General features: G+C 35.0%; 2 protein-coding genes across 4 annotated transcripts in view; both read right to left on the minus strand.

The window, feature by feature from the left end:
* Positions 1–9,411: 9,411 nt before the first annotated feature.
* On the minus strand, positions 9,412–16,397 carry si:dkey-283b1.6. 3 transcript variants are annotated; one of them, XM_046866357.1, is made up of 4 exons: positions 15,947–16,397; positions 14,917–15,025; positions 13,603–13,828; positions 9,412–11,892 (listed from the first exon to the last, which is right to left on the minus strand). In XM_046866357.1, the coding sequence occupies exons 2-4, from the start codon at positions 14,952–14,954 to the stop codon at positions 11,773–11,775; spliced, it is 384 nt and encodes a 127-aa protein (XP_046722313.1). In that variant the 5' UTR covers positions 14,955–15,025; positions 15,947–16,397; the 3' UTR covers positions 9,412–11,772. The 3 variants fall into 3 exon arrangements, with proteins under 3 accessions (XP_046722313.1, XP_046722314.1, XP_046722315.1); XM_046866358.1 differs by lacking the exon at positions 15,947–16,397 and adding an exon at positions 15,215–15,537; XM_046866359.1 differs by lacking the exon at positions 15,947–16,397 and adding an exon at positions 15,117–15,537.
* Positions 16,398–16,537: 140 nt separating this feature from the next.
* The window catches only part of abi3a (ABI family, member 3a), a 15,637-nt gene continuing 12,555 nt past the window's right edge, over positions 16,538–19,619 (minus strand). Inside the window, 4 exon segments of the mRNA XM_046866356.1 lie at positions 16,538–17,068; positions 17,793–17,846; positions 17,849–17,917; positions 18,290–18,382. Of these exon segments, the coding sequence (XP_046722312.1) occupies positions 16,905–17,068; positions 17,793–17,846; positions 17,849–17,917; positions 18,290–18,382 (380 nt within the window). The 3' untranslated portion in view covers positions 16,538–16,904.

A 19,619-nucleotide genomic window follows, 5' to 3' on the forward strand; every position in this document is an offset into this window, starting at 1 on the left:
CTAAAACAATAATAAACTGATACACTAATACAGTAATACAATGATACAGTAGAACATTATACAGTAAAACACTAATACAGTAATACACTGATACAATAATACAGTAATACACTGATACAATAATACACTGATACAGTAATACACTGATAAAGTAATACAGTAATACACTGATACAGTAATACACTGATACAGTAATACAGTAATACACTGATACACTGATACAGTAATACACTGATACAATAATACACTGATACAGTAATACACTGATACAGTAATACAGTAATACACTGATACAGTAATACACTGATACAATAATACAGTAATACACTGATACAATAATACAGTAATACACTGATACACTGATACAGTAATACACTGATACAATAATACACTGATACAGTAATACACTGATACAGTAATACAGTAATACACTGATACAGTAATACACTAATACAGTAATACACTGATACAGTAATACAGTAATACACTGATACAGTAATACACTAATACACTAATACAGTAATACACTGATACAGTAATACACTAATACAGTAATACACTGATACAGTAATACACTAATACACTGATACAGTAAAACACTGATACAGTAATACACTGATACAGTAATACAGTAATACACTGATACAGTAATACACTAATACAGTAATACACTGATACAGTAATACAATAATACACTGATACAATGATACACTGATACAGTAAAACACTGATACAGTAATACACTAATACAGTAATACACTGATACAGTAATACAATAATACACTGATACAATGATACACTGATACAGTAATACAGTAATACACTGATACAGTAATACACTAATACAGTAATACACTGATACAGTAATACAATAATACACTGATACAATGATACACTGATACAGTAATACAGTAATACACTGATACAGTAATACTAATACAGTAATACACTGATACAGTAATACAATAATACACTGATACAATAATACACTGATACAGTAATACAGTAATACACTGATACAGTAATACACTAATACACTGATACAGTAATACAGTAATACACTGATACAGTAATACAGTAATACACTAATACAGTAATACACTGATACAATAATACAGTAATACACTGATACAATAATACACTGATACAGTAATACACTGATACAATAATACAGTAATACACTGATACAATAATACAGTAATACACTGATACAGTAATACACTAATACACTGATACAGTAATACAGTAATACACTAATACAGTAATACACTGATACAGTAATACAGTAATACACTAATACAGTAATACACTGATACAATAATACAGTAATACACTGATACAATAATACACTGATACAGTAATACACTGATACAGTAATACACAGTAATACACTGATACAGTAATACAATAATACACTGATACAGTAATACACTGATACAATAATACACTGATACAGTAATACACTGATACAGTAATACAGTAATACACTGATACAGTAATACACTGATACAGTAATACAGTAATACACTGATACAGTAATACACTAATACACTGATACAGTAATACACTGATACAGTAATACACTAATACAGTAATACACTGATACAGTAATACACTAATACACTGATACAGTAAAACACTGATACAGTAATACACTGATACAGTAATACACTAATACAGTAATACACTGATACAGTAATACAGTAATACACTGATACAGTAATACACTAATACAGTAATACACTGATACAGTAATACAATACACTGATACAATGATACACTGATACAGTAAAACACTGATACAGTAATACACTAATACAGTAATACACTGATACAGTAATACAATAATACACTGATACAATGATACACTGATACAGTAATACAGTAATACACTGATACAGTAATACACTAATACAGTAATACACTGATACAATAATACAGTAATACACTAATACACTGATACACTGATACATTAATACACTAATACACTGATACAGTAATACACTAATACAGTAATACACTGATACAGTAATACACTAATACACTGATACAGTAATACAGTAATACACTAATACAGTAATACACTGATACAGTAATACAGTAATACACTAATACAGTAATACACTGATACAGTAATACAGTAATACACTGATACAGTAATACACTGATACAGTAATACAGTAATACACTGATACAATAATACAGTAATACACTGATACACTGATACAGTAATACACTGATACAATAATACACTGATACAGTAATACTGATACAGTAATACAGTAATACACTGATACAGTAATACACTGATACAGTAATACAGTAATACACTGATACAGTAATACACTAATACACTAATACAGTAATACACTGATACAGTAATACACTAATACAGTAATACACTGATACAGTAATACACTAATACACTGATACAGTAAAACACTGATACAGTAATACACTGATACAGTAATACACTAATACAGTAATACACTGATACAGTAATACAGTAATACACTGATACAGTAATACAATAATACACTGATACAGTAATACAGTAATACACTGATACAATGATACACTGATACAGTAATACACTAATACACTGATACACTAATACAGTAATACACACTGATACAGTAATACTAATACACTGATACAGTAATACACTAATACAGTAATACACTGATACAGTAATACAATAATACACTGATACAATAATACACTGATACACTGATACAGTAATACACTGATACAGTAATACACTAATACAGTAATACACTGATACAGTAATACACTGATACAATACAGTAATACAGTAATACACTAATACAGTAATACACTAATACACTGATACAATAATACAGTAATACAATGATACACTGATACAGTAATACAGTAATACACTGATACAGTAATACACTAATACAGTAATACACTGATACAGTAATACAATAATACACTGATACAATACACTGATACAGTAATACAGTAATACACTGATACAGTAATACACTAATACAGTAATACACTGATACAGTAATACAATAATACACTGATACAGTAATACAGTAATACACTGATACAGTAATACACTAATACAGTAATACACTGATACAGTAATACAATAATACACTGATACAATGATACACTGATACAGTAATACAGTAATACACTGATACAGTAATACACTAATACAGTAATACACTGATACAGTAATACAATACACTGATACAATAATACACTGATACAGTAATACAGTAATACACTGATACAGTAATACACTAATACACTGATACAGTAATACAGTAATACACTAATACAGTAATACACTGATACAGTAATACAGTAATACACTAATACAGTAATACACTGATACAGTAATACAGTAATACACTGATACAATACAGTAATACACTAATACAGTAATACACTGATACAGTAATACAGTAATACACTGATACAGTAATACAGTAATACACTAATACAGTAATACACTGATACAGTAATACAGTAATACACTAATACAGTAATACACTGATACAGTAATACACTGATACAGTAATACACTAATACAGTAATACACTGATACAGTAATACAGTAATACACTGATACAGTAATACAGTAATACAGTAATACACTGATACAGTAATACAATAATACACTGATACAATGATACACTGATACAGTAATACAGTAATACACTGATACAGTAATACACTAATACACTGATACAGTAAAACACTGATACAGTAATACACTGATACAGTAATACACTGATACAGTAATACACTAATACACTGATACAGTAATACACTAATACAGTAATACACTGATACAGTAATACAATAATACACTGATACAGTAATACACTGATACAGTAATACAGTAATACACTGATACAGTAATACAATAATACACTGATACAGTAATACACTGATACAGTAATACAATAATACACTGATACAGTAATACACTGATACAGTAATACAGTAATACACTGATAGAGTAATACACTGATACAGTAATACAGTGATACAGTAATACAGTAATACACTGATACAGTAATACACTAATACAGTAATACACTGATACAGTAATACAGTAATACACTGATACAGTAATACACTGATACAGTAATACAGTAATACACTGATAGAGTAATACACTGATACAGTAATACAGTAATACACTGATACAGTAATACACTAATACACTAATACAGTAATACACTAATACAGTAATACACTGATACAGTAATACAGTAATACACTGATACAGTAATACAGTAATACACTGATACAGTAATACACTGATACAGTAATACACTGATACAGTAATACAGTAATACACTGATACAGTAATACAGTAATACACTGATAGAGTAATACACTGATACAGTAATACAGTGATACAGTAATACAGTAATACACTGATACAGTAATACAGTAATACACTAATACAGTAATACACTGATACAGTAATACAGTGATACAGTAATACAGTAATACACTGATACAGTAATACAGTAATACACTAATACAGTAATACACTGATACAGTAATACACTGATACAGTAATACAGTAATACACTGATACAGTAATACACTGATACAGTAATACTGATACAGTAATACACTGATACAGTAATACAGTAATACACTGATACAGTAATACACTGATACAGTAATACAGTAATACACTGATACAGTAATACACTGATACAGTAATACAGTAATACACTGATACAGTAATACAGTAATACACTAATACAGTAATACACTGATACAGTAATACAGTAATACACTAATACAGTAATACACTGATACAGTAATACAGTAATACACTAATACACTAATACAGTAATACACTGATACAGTAATATACTGATACAGTAATACAGTAATACACTGATAGAGTAATACACTGATACAGTAATACAGTAATACACTGATACAGTAATACAGTAATACACTAATACACTAATACAGTAATACACTGATACAGTAATACACTGATACAGTAATACACTGATACAGTAATACAGTAATACACTGATAGAGTAATACACTGATACAGTAATACAGTAATACACTGATACAGTAATACACTAATACACTAATACAGTAATACACTGATACAGTAATACACTGATGCAGTAATACAGTAATACACTGATAGAGTAATACACTGATACAGTAATACAGTAATACACTGATACAGTAATACAGTAATACACTGATACAGTAATACACTGATACAGTAATACAGTAATACACTAATACAGTAATACACTGATACAGTAATACAGTAATACACTGATACAGTAATACAGTAATACACTGATACAGTAATACACTGAAACATAACAGCTCATTTGTCCTTCATCCTATGGAATATTAAGAGGCCATGCATTACAGTAATCCCCTGTTTATTGCGGTGGTTATGTTTTAATTTTTCCCCCACACATTATACACACACAGAAAACATTTGCAAAAATACAGTAATTATATTTTTTATTTTTCTAATCTTACAATGACAAAAATTGTAAATTGCATCGTTGAAACCGAACACTTACATGTCCTATATCACCACCACCATAAACCTCCTCCCTAGTCTACCTCTTTTCCTCCTGCCTGGAGTCTCCAATCTCAGCATTCTTTCACCACTTCATATACCCTGTGTCCCTCACTGTCGCTCTCGCCTCGTCTCCAAAATGTCCTGTCTGCTCAGTCCCTCTAATAACCTCATATCTGATTCTGTCCATCCCGTCCAATACCAATCCTCTAGTACATCTGATCAGTGAGGATATTACATGCTGATTCTGAACAAACAGAGGTGCAATGGAGAAGAGAAAGGAAGCATGTCGTCTGCGAAGTGTCTCCTCCCTGCATGTCTGATTGTGTTATTAAATGCTCCATTGCTTTGCATAAAAACACTTAACAGATGTGCTGGTATCTGCTCTGTGATCATCTCCTTCCTGAACGACTGTGAGCATCAAACCTGGCAGCTATTATTTATTTATTTATTTATTTATTTATTTATTTATTTATTATCATGAATGAAGGCTGTAATTTTATTAATGAGGAACTGAAATGAAGTTGAAATGAAGCTGGTTGAGTTTTTATTATTTTACATAATGTGATGTAGCCACATGGATCAGTTTACATTTGTCCTGTTCTGCTTGTGATACGCTTTCTTAGTTTTTCTGAAATAAATGTATGAAACAAAAGTCTTTGGCATTTCTAAAGGGAAAATATATACATACATTTTGGATTTCTATCAGCTCAGGGGTTCATCCTTTATTGGATGACTCAATTAGCTGGAGATGCTGTCATGGCAACAAGTCCGTGGATTTTTCCATTACATGGATTTTGTTGATTTGACCTGATCCTCATAAAAGTCTCCGCCTCATAAAAAAAAGTTTGCCTAATTGTGACTTCATTTCTCATAATTTCCACTTTATGCCCCGCAAACTTTTTTCTCACAATTCCCACTTTATTTTTCCCAGTTCTGACATTTTGTTTGCAATTCTGATATTTTGCTTGTATTTCTCACGTTGTCTCGCAATTCTGGCTCTTTGCTCACAATTCCGACTTTATTTTTACACAATTCTGACTTTATTTCTCGCAATTCCGACTTTTTGCTTGCAATTCCGACTTTATTTCTTGCAACTCTGACTTTATTTCTCACGATTCCGACTTTATTTCTCACGATTCCGACCTTATTTCTCCCAATTGTGACTGCTAATGTTTAGCTAATCTAGCACCGTCACCCCTCTGTAGGACCAGAAAATTTTACACATTGAAAATTGAATATTCTTTTATGCGTTGGGAATGGGCTTCCATAGATCCGAGATTTGTTGGATTTTGGTCATCCTGGAGTTGTTGTCATGGCAATGATGATTTTCTCATGAGGGAATCGTTTACTTCGTTCATTCGTTGGCGCCTCATAATAAAGTTATCGAGTGGCGTGTAAACAGTAACATCATCTCTAGAATGTTGCATTTAATTCTGTTAAGCTGCTTTTTAAAAGCGTTTTACTAATTACTCTCAATTTCAGATTTTTACTTGTTTCCAACTTTCACTGTGTCCTGTGGTGACTCCGACATGCTGCCAGAAAGATGTAATAATATTCATAAAATAATCAAATATAAAATTTCTCATAACCGCTCATTGAGTATTGTACCATTGACCAGCCAATCACAATATTTCAGATCATTCAGATCAATTCAATGTTATTTGTTGAGCCAATTTGAACAATGGACATTGTGTCATTAGAGCTTCACAGAAAATAAATACAAATATACATTTCATCATTGTGGCAACAGTATCAAAGAAAAACTCACTGAGATGGTATGAGGAAGAAACCCTGAGAGGAACCAGACTCAAAAAGTGAACCCATCCTCATCCTCTACACCGAAAATCCATTCACTATCATCACGGTTACATTTGTTCACTGATGGAGACTTAAATGTAAATCTGTTTATGATCATTTTAGCCATAATATCTGATAAGCAAGCAGGAGAAAACTTTAACAATCACGCTGAACTTTGCTTTCAGTCTCCCCAAGCCTTTATAGCACTTACGGTAAAGCATCTAATTACCATGTGATAATTAGATAGTCGATTTGTGCAGACTGCGAGCATCGAACCTGGTAGCTATTATCCATTTATTTATTGATTATAATTAATTAAAATTGTAATTATATTAACGAGGAACTGAAATGAAGTTGAAATGAAGCTGGTTGAGTTTTTATTTTTAATATTTTACATAATGTGATGTAGCCAGTAGCTCAGTTACAGTAAGGAGCTCTGTTTTTATTATTATTATTATTATTATTATTATTATTATTATTATTATATTATTATTATTATTATAAAGTTTTATTATTGTTGCACCACAAGGGGGCAGATTTTCTCTGGTTTTACAAGACTTGATCGTCTTTTTTGTAAGAAATCTGGTGTGTGTGTGTGTGTGTGTGTGTGTGTGTGTGTGTGTGTGTGTGTGTGTGTGTGTGTGAATGTGACCACGTGAGCAAAAAAAAAAAAAAAAAACAAGTAGAAAAAAAACTGTGTGTGGGCGGCCGAGGCTCATTGATGGGGAGTGAAGGCTGGTCCATGTGGTCCAATCCAACAGACAAACTCCTGTAGCTCAAACTGTTTTAGCAGCATATATATATATATATATATATATATATATATATATATATATATATATATATATATATATATATATATACGTGCATTGATGTGACCTTCTTATTCCAATTTTAAAAAATACACAAAAAAGGGGGTAAAATTTAAACCTTCAACACAACACAGATTTATTTACAACATTCTTTCTTTACTCAGATATATTACAAAAATATTAAAATTGTATATCATTTTTAAATTATAAAATAAAACAATTCTTTTTTACGCATTAAACATATGTTTTATTGATGCGCCAAGTCTCAAATCAGCTCCAAAATCCACCACGGTGCAACACATCCGGCGATTAATACCGTCCGTGTGGAAACCAAAGCCAAAGTTCCGTTTGGTGTCCTGATGATTTCCGTCATTTAAAGCACCATCATTACTTTAAAACTTTTACAAGAATATTTGGTCTTCATGTTCAATGTTGAGTTTGGTTTCACTAATAATAAACATACATTTGCATAAAGCATCAATATTTATCCATTAAAGATGGCAAAAGTACATACATCCTTTACTCAAGAAGAAGTGCAGATTTCTGTGTTTTAAAAGACTTTAAAAGGAAAGAAAAGTTGAAGTATTGAAAGAAGTTTGGGCTTTGACATGTACTTAAATAAAAAAACATTAGACGATACTCCTTTTTGAGTCCGGTTCCTCTTAAGGTTTCTCATACCATCTCAGGAAGTTTTCCGTTGCCACAGTCGCCACTGACTCGCTCATTAGGGATACACTGCTACTGGGGCAGGACCCGGTGCTGTAGGATCTCTGCTCAAAGCAAATCTAAACTTCAGCTTCTTGGTAGTGTAGAGCTTCAAACATAACAATAAAACTTCCAACATTTCAGCCAAAGAGAGTCACCGGACGTGATGTTTTTATAGAGGAAGTGACCTTAATATCTGATAAGCAAGCAGGAGAAAGCTTTATGCTCTTGTGAGCCAAAGAAAATAAAAACCACAATCACGCTGAACTTTGCTTTCATTCTCCGCGAGCCTTTATAGCACCTACAGTAAAGCTGAAATGAAGGTGAAGGTGAAACGTATCATGTGATGATTAGATAGAGCTCCGAGACGTAGTCAAGGGTGTAACTCAGATCATATGACTTTCCAGTGATTGCTTTATATCAGTCGATGTTCAAAGCGTGTAACGGGTTCCTGGATTGGGATCGGAAAGTTATATTTTTTTACAACACAGAAAGGCACATTGTCGAATCGAATTCAAATCCAATTCATTCTTTATTTGTTAAGCAATTCACATGCTCGTACTTATTGTCATAGTATATAAAAGTAATCACAAAGGAGTGGCACAAAAAAAAAATCACATCCACACAATTTCCTCGTTAGTCCTGAGCCAGTGAAATGAAGTGACCTGGTGGTTCTTCTGTGACCGTAAATGAAGATATTGACATGTTAAAGTCACTAAATGATATTATGTGATCGAAGATAATGTGTTGAGGCCACAAGGTCTTCAGAACCTATTCAGACCTTTAGAGAAGATATTTAGGGGGTTTTATATATATATTGAGACCACAATTTTTTTTTAAACATATGTGAGCTTTGAGATATTCAATTGAGACCACAAGAGAAAAGAACAATGCAATATATTAATTATATGACATATTACAAATAACCTGTTGAGCCTGGGAGATCATTTCATCAGCACACAATATGAGATAATAAGTCCATGAGAAAGTGCATCGACACCACCAGATAATGCTGAGAATTTATGAGATAATATAATGAAAATACAAAAGAATACATATTGAGGTCACAAGGCAACATTTTGAACCCATGAGATAATATACACCATGAGATAAAGTAGTAAGGGCACAAGAAGCCATAAAATAATAAATTCGAGGTCATGGGAAAGTGCATCAATGCTACCAGGTAATGTAATGTGTTCATGAGATAATATATTGAGGACCTGAGAATGCTTATTGAGGTTGAGAGACAACATACAGAAGCTATGAGATCTTTGACACGACAAGATAATGGAGTAAGAGTACGATATAACTTCTGGAAGCCATGAAAAAGTGTGTTGAAGCCACCAGATAATGTAGTGAGGACATTTTTAATTTATTGAGGATTTGAGATCATTAATAAAAGTCTCTAGACAGCATTTTAAAGATATGAGATAATTGACACTACAAAATAGTGTAGTACAAGCACAAGATAATCTCTGGAAGCCATGAGATAAAATAAAGCCATAAGAATGTGTGTCGACACAATCAGATCATTTAGTGAGGACACGAGATAATCTTATAAGAACATGAGATAACTTATTTAGGTCATGAGACAACACATTCAAGCCATGAGATATATATACTCTATCGAGGACCTGAGATAATTAATAAGGTCACAAGACAACTTATTGAAGCCATGAGATAATTTACATCTCGAGAAAATGTAGTAAGGAAACTACAAACTCTGGAAGGTACGAGATAATAAATTGAAGCCACTAGAAAGTGCGTTGATACCACTTGATAATTTAGTGACGACACGAGATAATCTATTGAGAATTTGAGATAATTAATGAGACAACATATTGAAACCATGAAATAATCTGCACCATTAGATAATGTAGTAAGACCACAAGATAACTTCTTAAAATAATGAGATAATAAATTGAAGCCATGAGAGTGTGTCAACGCCGCTAGTTAGGTTTGTGAGGACACAAGATAATCTACTGAGGACCTATGATAACTCAAATTACACAATGAGATATTGTAGTGCAAACATCAGATAACAGCTCGAGGAGTTTCGTTTCTCAAGTTCTTTACGTTGCTATATCTCGTGGTGATACTTCAGTGGAATAATACTTAATATTTAACCTAGAACCTGTGTCCTAAAAATTCAAACAATGTGATCATAAAAAATTACCACCATGTCACCTCAGAGGCTCTGAACTTTAGCTCCTAAACATCTCCATCAAAATCATTTTCTGAACCGTTCATTTGGTGCAGGAGTCATCGGTCAACAAATATCATGATGCCTGCCATTTTGAACAACCAGAATCAACCCTTTTTGCTCTGCCCCTTAGAACCCGCCCTCTAGACCACGCCTCCCAGCTCTTACAGTCTGAAGGTGGGTTTATAGCAGGACGCTGGACGTGTTCCAGATGATATTATAACTTTAATGTTAATACACATTCCAGCTGCTTTCTCAAGTTAAAAAAAAGGAGATTTTATAATTGTATTAAAGGCGGAATTATAAAATATTTGTTGATTTATTTTTAAAAATGATTTCTTTACTATTAATGTTATAATATAGACTATTATATAGCTATATATTAACCTCTAAGACCTTTCCTTTAATTCCTAATTTATAGCATTCCATGCTCTTTATAAAATGATGTGCTATAGTTATTGAATAACTTAAAAAGATAAAAACCCACAAAATTATACACAATAATACAAATATGTACACGATTCAACGATCGACAAAAAAATAGCAGCTCTGGCTTTCAATCTCCATGGTTTGTTCATCGATGTGTTGGAAGGAATGAAGGAAGGACAAAGGGGACATTTTCAGCTTCTTATTCCACAGTTCTATTTTCTCTACAGTTCTTCGGACTCTTCGATGTCTTACTGTGGGAGAGGAGGACAGGATGAAGTGATCCGGCCTGGTTCGGAAGAGACAAACGGAGTGCCGATGGACTCTGTGTACGAGGGCGGAGGCTCATTCGGGATTTCAGGCTTCATTATCTGCAAAGAACAGACAGAGAAATGAGGAGGGGGTTAAGTTTGGCCTTGGTATAGTAGTATGGACTAAACCTGCAGTCTTGCTGGCAAGCAACAATGTGACAGAGCACAGGGTCCGCCATGATACAGCGTTCCTGAAGCACAGAAGGTTAAGGGCCTTGCTCAAGGTCCCAAACGTGGCAGCTTGGTTAAGGAATTGTTCTCTGGATCAGAAGGTCACAAGTTGAAATCCCAGCACCTGCCACTCCTGGGCCCTTAAACAAGGCCCTTCATCCTTAACTGCACAGTATATTGAGGCCCCACAATAAGCACAAGCCTCAGATCACTATGAGTTATGTACAAAGGCAACACAATGAAATACTGAACCCCCAGGAGCACACAATAATACATTAAGAAAATGAGAAAATGCAATGATACCACTAGCAACCACATGATGTCGTGAGTACTTGAGATAACATATGGATGGTGCTAGAGAACATATTAAAGCCATGAGATGATCAATCAAAGCCATGTGATGCCACAAGATAATATAGCGGGAATAAAGCATATTGAGGTTTCAAAATACTCTAGTGACAACGTGAGATAATATAGTAAAACCGAGATAATGAGATAATGAGGATGCCAGATTATCATATTGAGACCGTGAGATGATACATTGACACCAAAAGATAATGCAGGGGACAAAGGATAACAGATCAAGGACAAGATGAATGAATGAGACTGCTAGAGGACATATTGAGGACGCACAATGAATATTTTAAAGCCATGAGATGACATATTGATGCCACGAGATAATATTATGTAGTAAGGACACAAGATAACATATAGAAGCCATGGGATAATATATTACCACCATGATGACCAATTGTTTAGGTTCTAGAATGTAGCAGGTATAAAGCATGTCGAGGTTTTAAAATATTATAGTGACAACGAGATAATGTAGAGACAATACATTGACTCTATGAGATAATGTAGTGGGGACATGGGATAATAGATCAAGGACATGAATTTATAGGTTTCCTTGTGGATTTAATATGCTACAGATTTGGGGCTCAGGAGGGTTGTTGGCTTGTTACTCCAAATCCAACCTTCCCATCACTATATTTTTTTTTAATTGGATCAATAAACGGAAGGCAGAAAACGACGCTGGTCGAAGCGTCTTGCATTTTGCTCACGTGCAGTACATTTACAGGGATGTAAAAAAAAAAACGCAGTTTTTGAATTCATCCGTGTAAGAGCCAATTTAATATTTCGATTTTACAAATGTATAAACAGGACCTTGATTCTATAATCTGGATTAGTGTAGGCACATTCTTAATCTTTCATTCGTTTTTGGTGGAACAGGGAGAACACTATGAATGTCAACATCTCATTTTTATATACATTGAGGAACCAGTCGACTTGCTTGTAGCTCATTCAGCTTTGTGTCATTACATATTCATGACATATTCCCATTCATAAACATGTACATTTACATTCATGGCATTTGGCAGACACGCTTATCCAAAGCGACTTACATTTATCTCATTCAAACAACTAAACAGCTGTGGGGTTAAGGGCCTTGCTCAGGAGTCCAGGAGTGGCAATTTGGTGTGGCAGGGATTTGAACTCATGACCTTCAAAACCAATGCTTTAACCACTAAGCTGCCACCTGCTGTATACGCATATGTTCGGTTTCAGTACTTCTCGGTTCTACTCGGTGGTATGACGTACCTCGTTGTACAATGGAGGAGGGGTGTAGTGCTCCGGCAGGCGGTAGTGTAGATGTCCGAGTTGTTGTTGATCAGTCTGTGGATGGGGGATGACATAGACGGACTGAGGAGGTTCCACAGCACGTGCCGACGCCTCGGCCAACTCTCTCCGTTCCCGCTTCCTCTTTATGAAACATTTACACAAACCCGTGCATAACACAATCACAGCGAATGTCGGGATGAGGATTCTGCAGAGGAAGACGAGGGGAAGAGTTCAACAGGCAAAAATTAAATGTACATGAAAATCGTAAATGTAACAGTGTGAAAAAAATTAATGTAGATATAAAATATGTGGCCAAAATTGGGACACCTGCTCCTGCTTTTTCCAGCCATCTGCGGTTCTTCCACAAAATGTTACCACAAATTCAGAGGCACATGCAAAAGAACACCTTAGGATGCTTGGGTAGCATGAACATTTTTTCCTTCACTTGATCTAGGAGACCCAAACCTGTTCCAGCATGATGATGCCCCTGCTTTAGTGCTCAAACCGTGTCGAACACCTTTGGGATGATCTTTTCACACTGACTGCACTCCAGGCCTCATCACCTCACCTACACCAGTGCCTGACTTTGCTAAATCCCCTAATGGATGAATGAAGCTCACACAAATATCCATTTTCCAAAATGTAGTGGAACACGATTGGAGGTTGTTATAACAGTACATGGGGACCACCTCTAGGGGAAGTGGTAGCTCAGTGGTTAAGGCTCTGGGTTACTGATCAGAAGGTTGGGGGTTTAAACCCTGGTATCTCTAAGCTGCCACTCTTTGGGCCCTAGAGCAAGGGCCTTAACCCTCTGTGCTCCAGGGGTGCTGTATCATGGCTGACCCTGAGCTGTAAAGAACATCAGGTAAAAAAATAATAATTTAAGGTAAAACCTGGTTATTCAGGTAGTCAGCTGACCTCATCATTTCGGTACAAAACCTGGACCTGAACAACTGAAGCAACCTCGTATCATAACACTGCCCCCACAGGCTTGTACAGAAATTACTAGGCATTCTTGATGTCAATTTGGGCTCATCAGAGCACCTGATCTTTTTCCATTGCTCCAATCCTTATGTTCCATAGAAAAGGTATCCCCTCCCCAAGCCCCCCCACTGATAAGCGGTTCTAAAGGCTGCACAGCTGTTTCGTCCCAATCACTTGAGTTCTCTTCACATTGTAGGTGTTACGTTACTGCCAGCAGAAACACTGTCAACTGTATGACATTTAATACTGGTATTTACTATGATTTATAAATAGACAAACAGACATATGTATATATGTATAAATACTTACTGGAAAATGCGAAAGATCAGTGGTAATGAGGTGTCCATAGATATCACAGTACTGTTGAATTCTTAATGATCAGAAGGTGTTGATTTATATCAGCTTTGGCACCTCGTACCTGATTGCAGTGTGATCAAAAGAAAAATTCAGACTGAGCTTTTAGTTTTCATTTACACCACAACAGCACACAGTCCTGCGTTCTTATTTACCCAGGTAAAGACGATGACATGACGGAAAGGCCTCTGTTTACGTTTCTATATTAAGCGCTGCATGTCAGCCAGAGCTGAACTTCCCCCCCGAATCTCACCTGAATATCCTGCATTAAATCCCAATCAGAAACGTGAGTATCGCTGAGAGTTTCTGTTTTGTGTGCTGTTGACTCCGGGCTGAACCTTAATGAACTGCCAGGAAATAATGGGCTGGGTGTGAAAACGCACAGCCTGGCATCAGCTCAGAGGTCAATCTCGTGCCGAGCCTCTCACATGACACTGTTTATTGTCATGTTTTATTGCCATTACATGCAATACCAGATTATTAAGGTCAGGGAAGTCCAAAGCAAGCATTTTGAACCCAGAAATATGATTCAAAACATATTTTATTTATCAATATTTTACTTCAAACTTCCTATTTATAGATTATTATAAAGATAGGATACGTTTATTAATTATTTATTGATTTATAGTCTTAGTGTACTTGCTTTCAATATATATATATATATATATATATATATATATATATATATATATATATATATATATATATATATATAAAATAAAAATGCGTATTTATTTATTTAGTCGTATTGTACTTGTTATATATATATATATATATATATATATATATATATATATATATATATATATATATATATATATATATACACACACACACACACACACACCGAAATCCTACAGTGAATTTTGGTCATGTGATACTCAACTTGAAAACAACAACCTGTACCATTTTTCCCAAATACTCTGATTAGAAATGTGTAACAAATTTTCAATAAAAAGTCACAATGTGCCAACACACATCTTACCTGAAGGGACGCAGTCCAGTCAGGTGCTCTAATCTGGCCCGAGACTGCTCAGTAAGGCTTATCATAAAAATATGCACACTTGCTTACACACACACACACACACACACACACACACACACACACACACTCACACACACACTCACACCTTAATGTGTTTATGAGCATGTTTTGCTGGTTAAAGTCACAGTGCCTGCACATGAAGTGTCTTCAAAATAAAGACTGTACAGCAGGTTAGTCACATTCCTGACCACCCAAGTATGAACGGTCCTAAAGCACACCCTTGATTAGGTGTCTGAATGACAATGTTTGTTTGTTTTACACTCTCTGATGGCAGGACGCATGGCAAGAAATCGATGTTGAAAATGAGGGCGTCACGCTCTGGAGAGATTTCAAAGGAGCGATTTCAAATTTTTTTACGTCCTCTGCTCTACGTAAGGTAAACTGCAGCGAGTTTTTATAAACTAGAGTGGAAGTTCTTATAACAAACAAATAGAGACTCAATGCAACAATGGATGTGGATGTTCTTATGCTTAGAACGTTCTTAATCTTTTGGTCGCATTGTGTAAATAATGCACGCCATTTCAAACAAGAGCCAATAAATGGAGAGATTTTATTCAAGAAGACGACTAAGAAGAAGAAGTTCTAACAACATCCAACACTCCTACAAAGCAAACAAAGAGACAACAATGCATTCTGGGAAAAGCGATCGTTAGAAGGCACTCAGGCAAGACTGATCAGGTTTTCTGTGTTAGTTGGTGTTAATAAATACATAAATTATTTGCTTTGGAACATTAACGATGCTATATAGAAACATTTATAATTTGATACAAAATCTTTGTTCTTGACGTATACAATAATCAAACATATATTTAGAATTTCTCTAAAGGAACACATCAATATCATCCTTTTGATGTTTAAAGAAAAAATAAATTTAGGCATTTTGTGTTCCAGCGCTCATTTAGGTCTCGGATGTGACATAATTTCTAGGGAAGTATCCCTCCATGCCGTTCAGGATGCCCTCGCACCAGCCGTTATCGTTCATCTTGGTCAGGTAGATCACGTCTCCTTCCTGAAAGGACAACTCCCCCGGTTTGCCTGGTTCATAGCTGTAAAGAGCCACCACTTGGTGGGAAATAAATCACAGTGAGTTTCTTAGAAACCTTATGGAAATCTATTAAGTGTGTAAACACTGTACGGACAAAAGCTTGTGGACACCTGAGTGTAAAGTAGATATGTTCTTCTCTTTGAACATTCCATTCCACATTCAATTCCCATTTTCTCTCTTATAATTAGAGATTGACTGGTTAATTTTGAACAATCGGCAAAAATCCATGCCGACAATTTTTCTGGGTTGCGTTATACAGTACAAGAGCGGCCTCTAGAGGCGAATCACTGACACCACATGGTGTTTATATAAAGTGTCTTTTTATTTTATTTTTTGATGTAACTGTTTTTATTCATTTGAAATGTTACTTTTTAATATATATTTAATAAATATATATATTTATTTCATTCAGCTTCAATAAACTATTAATCGTTTAACGGCAAGTACGATCCAACCAAGCTATAGGTAAAATTCTGTGTAATGATTTTTAAAGTCATCCCAAAGGTAGCAGGAGATTTTCCACTCCAACCCATTTAAAGCAGATCTTCATGGCGCTGTCATTGTGGAACAGGTTTGGCTCTCCTAGTTCACATGAAGGGAAAATTTCATGCTACCAAAATGCATATGTAGATACAACTGTGTTAATTGTGGAATTGAGGAAGAACCTCATATGGCTGGAAATGTCAGGTGTCCCAAAACTAAAATGTCCATAATGTGTTTGCTGCGTACTCTCACAAATACCTTTCTCCAAGTACTGTGCAGGAGCAGAGGTGTCATAGTCCACAGGTGGAGGTAAGGAGGAACCTCCTCGAAACCATCGATGCAGTCCATGGGTGGAGGAGGTGGAGGAGCAGGAATCTCCAGGTCTAAAATATAAGGATTTAAATGTACAAGAGGTGATGTGTGAGGTTCATTCGTAGCCTATAGAATCAAACGTTTGTGCACACCTGACCATCACATAGCGCAGAGGTTCTTGCTGAAGATCTTGTTCTGATGTTTGAATTACTGTTTTTTAGAATGAACTCTGCTCCACTCGGCTTTTCCACTAGATTTTGGTTCTTTAAAGAACCCTAAAGTGTTCAGTAGGGTTGAGGAGGTCAGGGGTCAGTGTCGACAGTTTGAGGAAGAACTATTTATGGGTGTGATAGTCAAGGGTGCACATATTTTTAGCTGTGAGAGAGAGAGAGAGAGAGAGAGAGAGAGAGAGAGAGAGAGAGAGAGCAGGCACTTAGACTTACCCAGGTGCTGCAGCCGAGCAGGAATCCGGCACAGAGAGCTCAAAGTGGGCGGAGCCAGAGGAGGCGGGTATGGAGGGGGCGGGGGAATAATGACTGACAGGCGAGCGCAGAGAAACAGGCCAATCGTGTTCATCGGTTTATTTACCATAAAACGTTTCATATCAGTTTGAAACTCTGAAACTACTGACTGCTTCTTTTCTCACTTTCTCTTCATTTTCTCAGTTTACATCCTTCTCTCCTTCATCTATGCTTTTTTTCTGTCATCTTCTGTCTGTGTGATTTTATTATTCCTTAGTTTTCTTTCCATCACCTTCTTTCATTCCGTTATTTTTTTCCCTTCCTTCCATTCCTTTCTCTCTTTGGTTTCCTTTTGATTCTGTTCCTCCTTTTCTCCTTTTGTTTCCTTTCTTCCTTCCATCCTTCCTCCCTTTCCTTACCCTCCTTCCTTCCATTATTTCCTCCTTGCTCCCTTCTTTCCTTTCTGTTTCCTTTCTTTCATTTTTCTTTCCTTCTCACCTTCTTGTTTCTGTGCATACTACCTTCATACTTTTCTTTCTTAAATTCTCTCCTTCCTTCCTCCCATTTTCCTTCCTTCCTTTTCTTCCTTCACTACCTTTATGCTTTTCTTTCCTTCCTTCCTTGATCCCTTCTGTTTCTTTCCTTGTATTTTCTTCATTATTTTAATTCCTTCCTTCCCTCAATTTCCTTTCCACCTTCTTCTGTTTCTTTGCATTTTACCTTCTTACTCTCCATTTCTTTCATCCTTCCTCTATTGTTTCTTCTTATGTTTTCTTCCTTCTTTCTTTTTCCTTCTTTCATTTCCTTCCTTCCTTTTCTTTTCTCCATGTTTCTTTCTCACATTTTTTCCTTCAATTTAATTTCCTTCCCTCCGTCTTTTCTTTGCATTCTACATATCCCTTAGTTTTCTTTCTTTCTTTCTTTCTTTCTTTCTTTCTTTCTTTCTTTCTTTCTTTCTTTCTTTCTTTCTTTCTTCCTTTCTTTCTTCCTTTGTCTATCTAACTATTTTATTTTTCTCTCTACACATTTACCTCTTTTCTTTCTATTTTCTTTCCCTTGCCGCCTTTCTCTCGTTCCTTTCTTTTTATGTCATTTTCTTTTTTTACTCTTTAATAAACATTTCAGAACTTCATGAAAAAAAATCTTTCGGTTACTTTAGATTTGTCATAAATCCCACAAACCCGTAAACCTTCCTGACAGCCTTTCATCTTGCTGCAGGTTCCTGCAGAAGATCATTTGAGGAACTTGGATTAGCGTTTGATAAGTACCTGTGTGTGTATGTGTGTGTGTGTGTGTGTGTGTGTGTGTGTGT

Source organism: Silurus meridionalis, chromosome 14 (assembly GCF_014805685.1).
Source record: "Silurus meridionalis isolate SWU-2019-XX chromosome 14, ASM1480568v1, whole genome shotgun sequence".
NCBI lineage: Eukaryota > Metazoa > Chordata > Actinopteri > Siluriformes > Siluridae > Silurus > Silurus meridionalis.

Excerpts from the sequence above, each read along its gene's own strand:
- si:dkey-283b1.6 (XM_046866357.1), bottom strand. The coding sequence starts at position 14,954 with ATGGACACCTCATTACCACTGATCTTTCGCATTTTCCA. Across the intron at positions 13,829-14,916 it reads CTGATCTTTCGCATTTTCCA|AATCCTCATCCCGACATTCG; the intron begins GTAAGTATTTAT and ends CTTCCTCTGCAG. Across the intron at positions 11,893-13,602 it reads CTCCTCCATTGTACAACGAG|ATAATGAAGCCTGAAATCCC; the intron begins GTACGTCATACC and ends TGTTCTTTGCAG.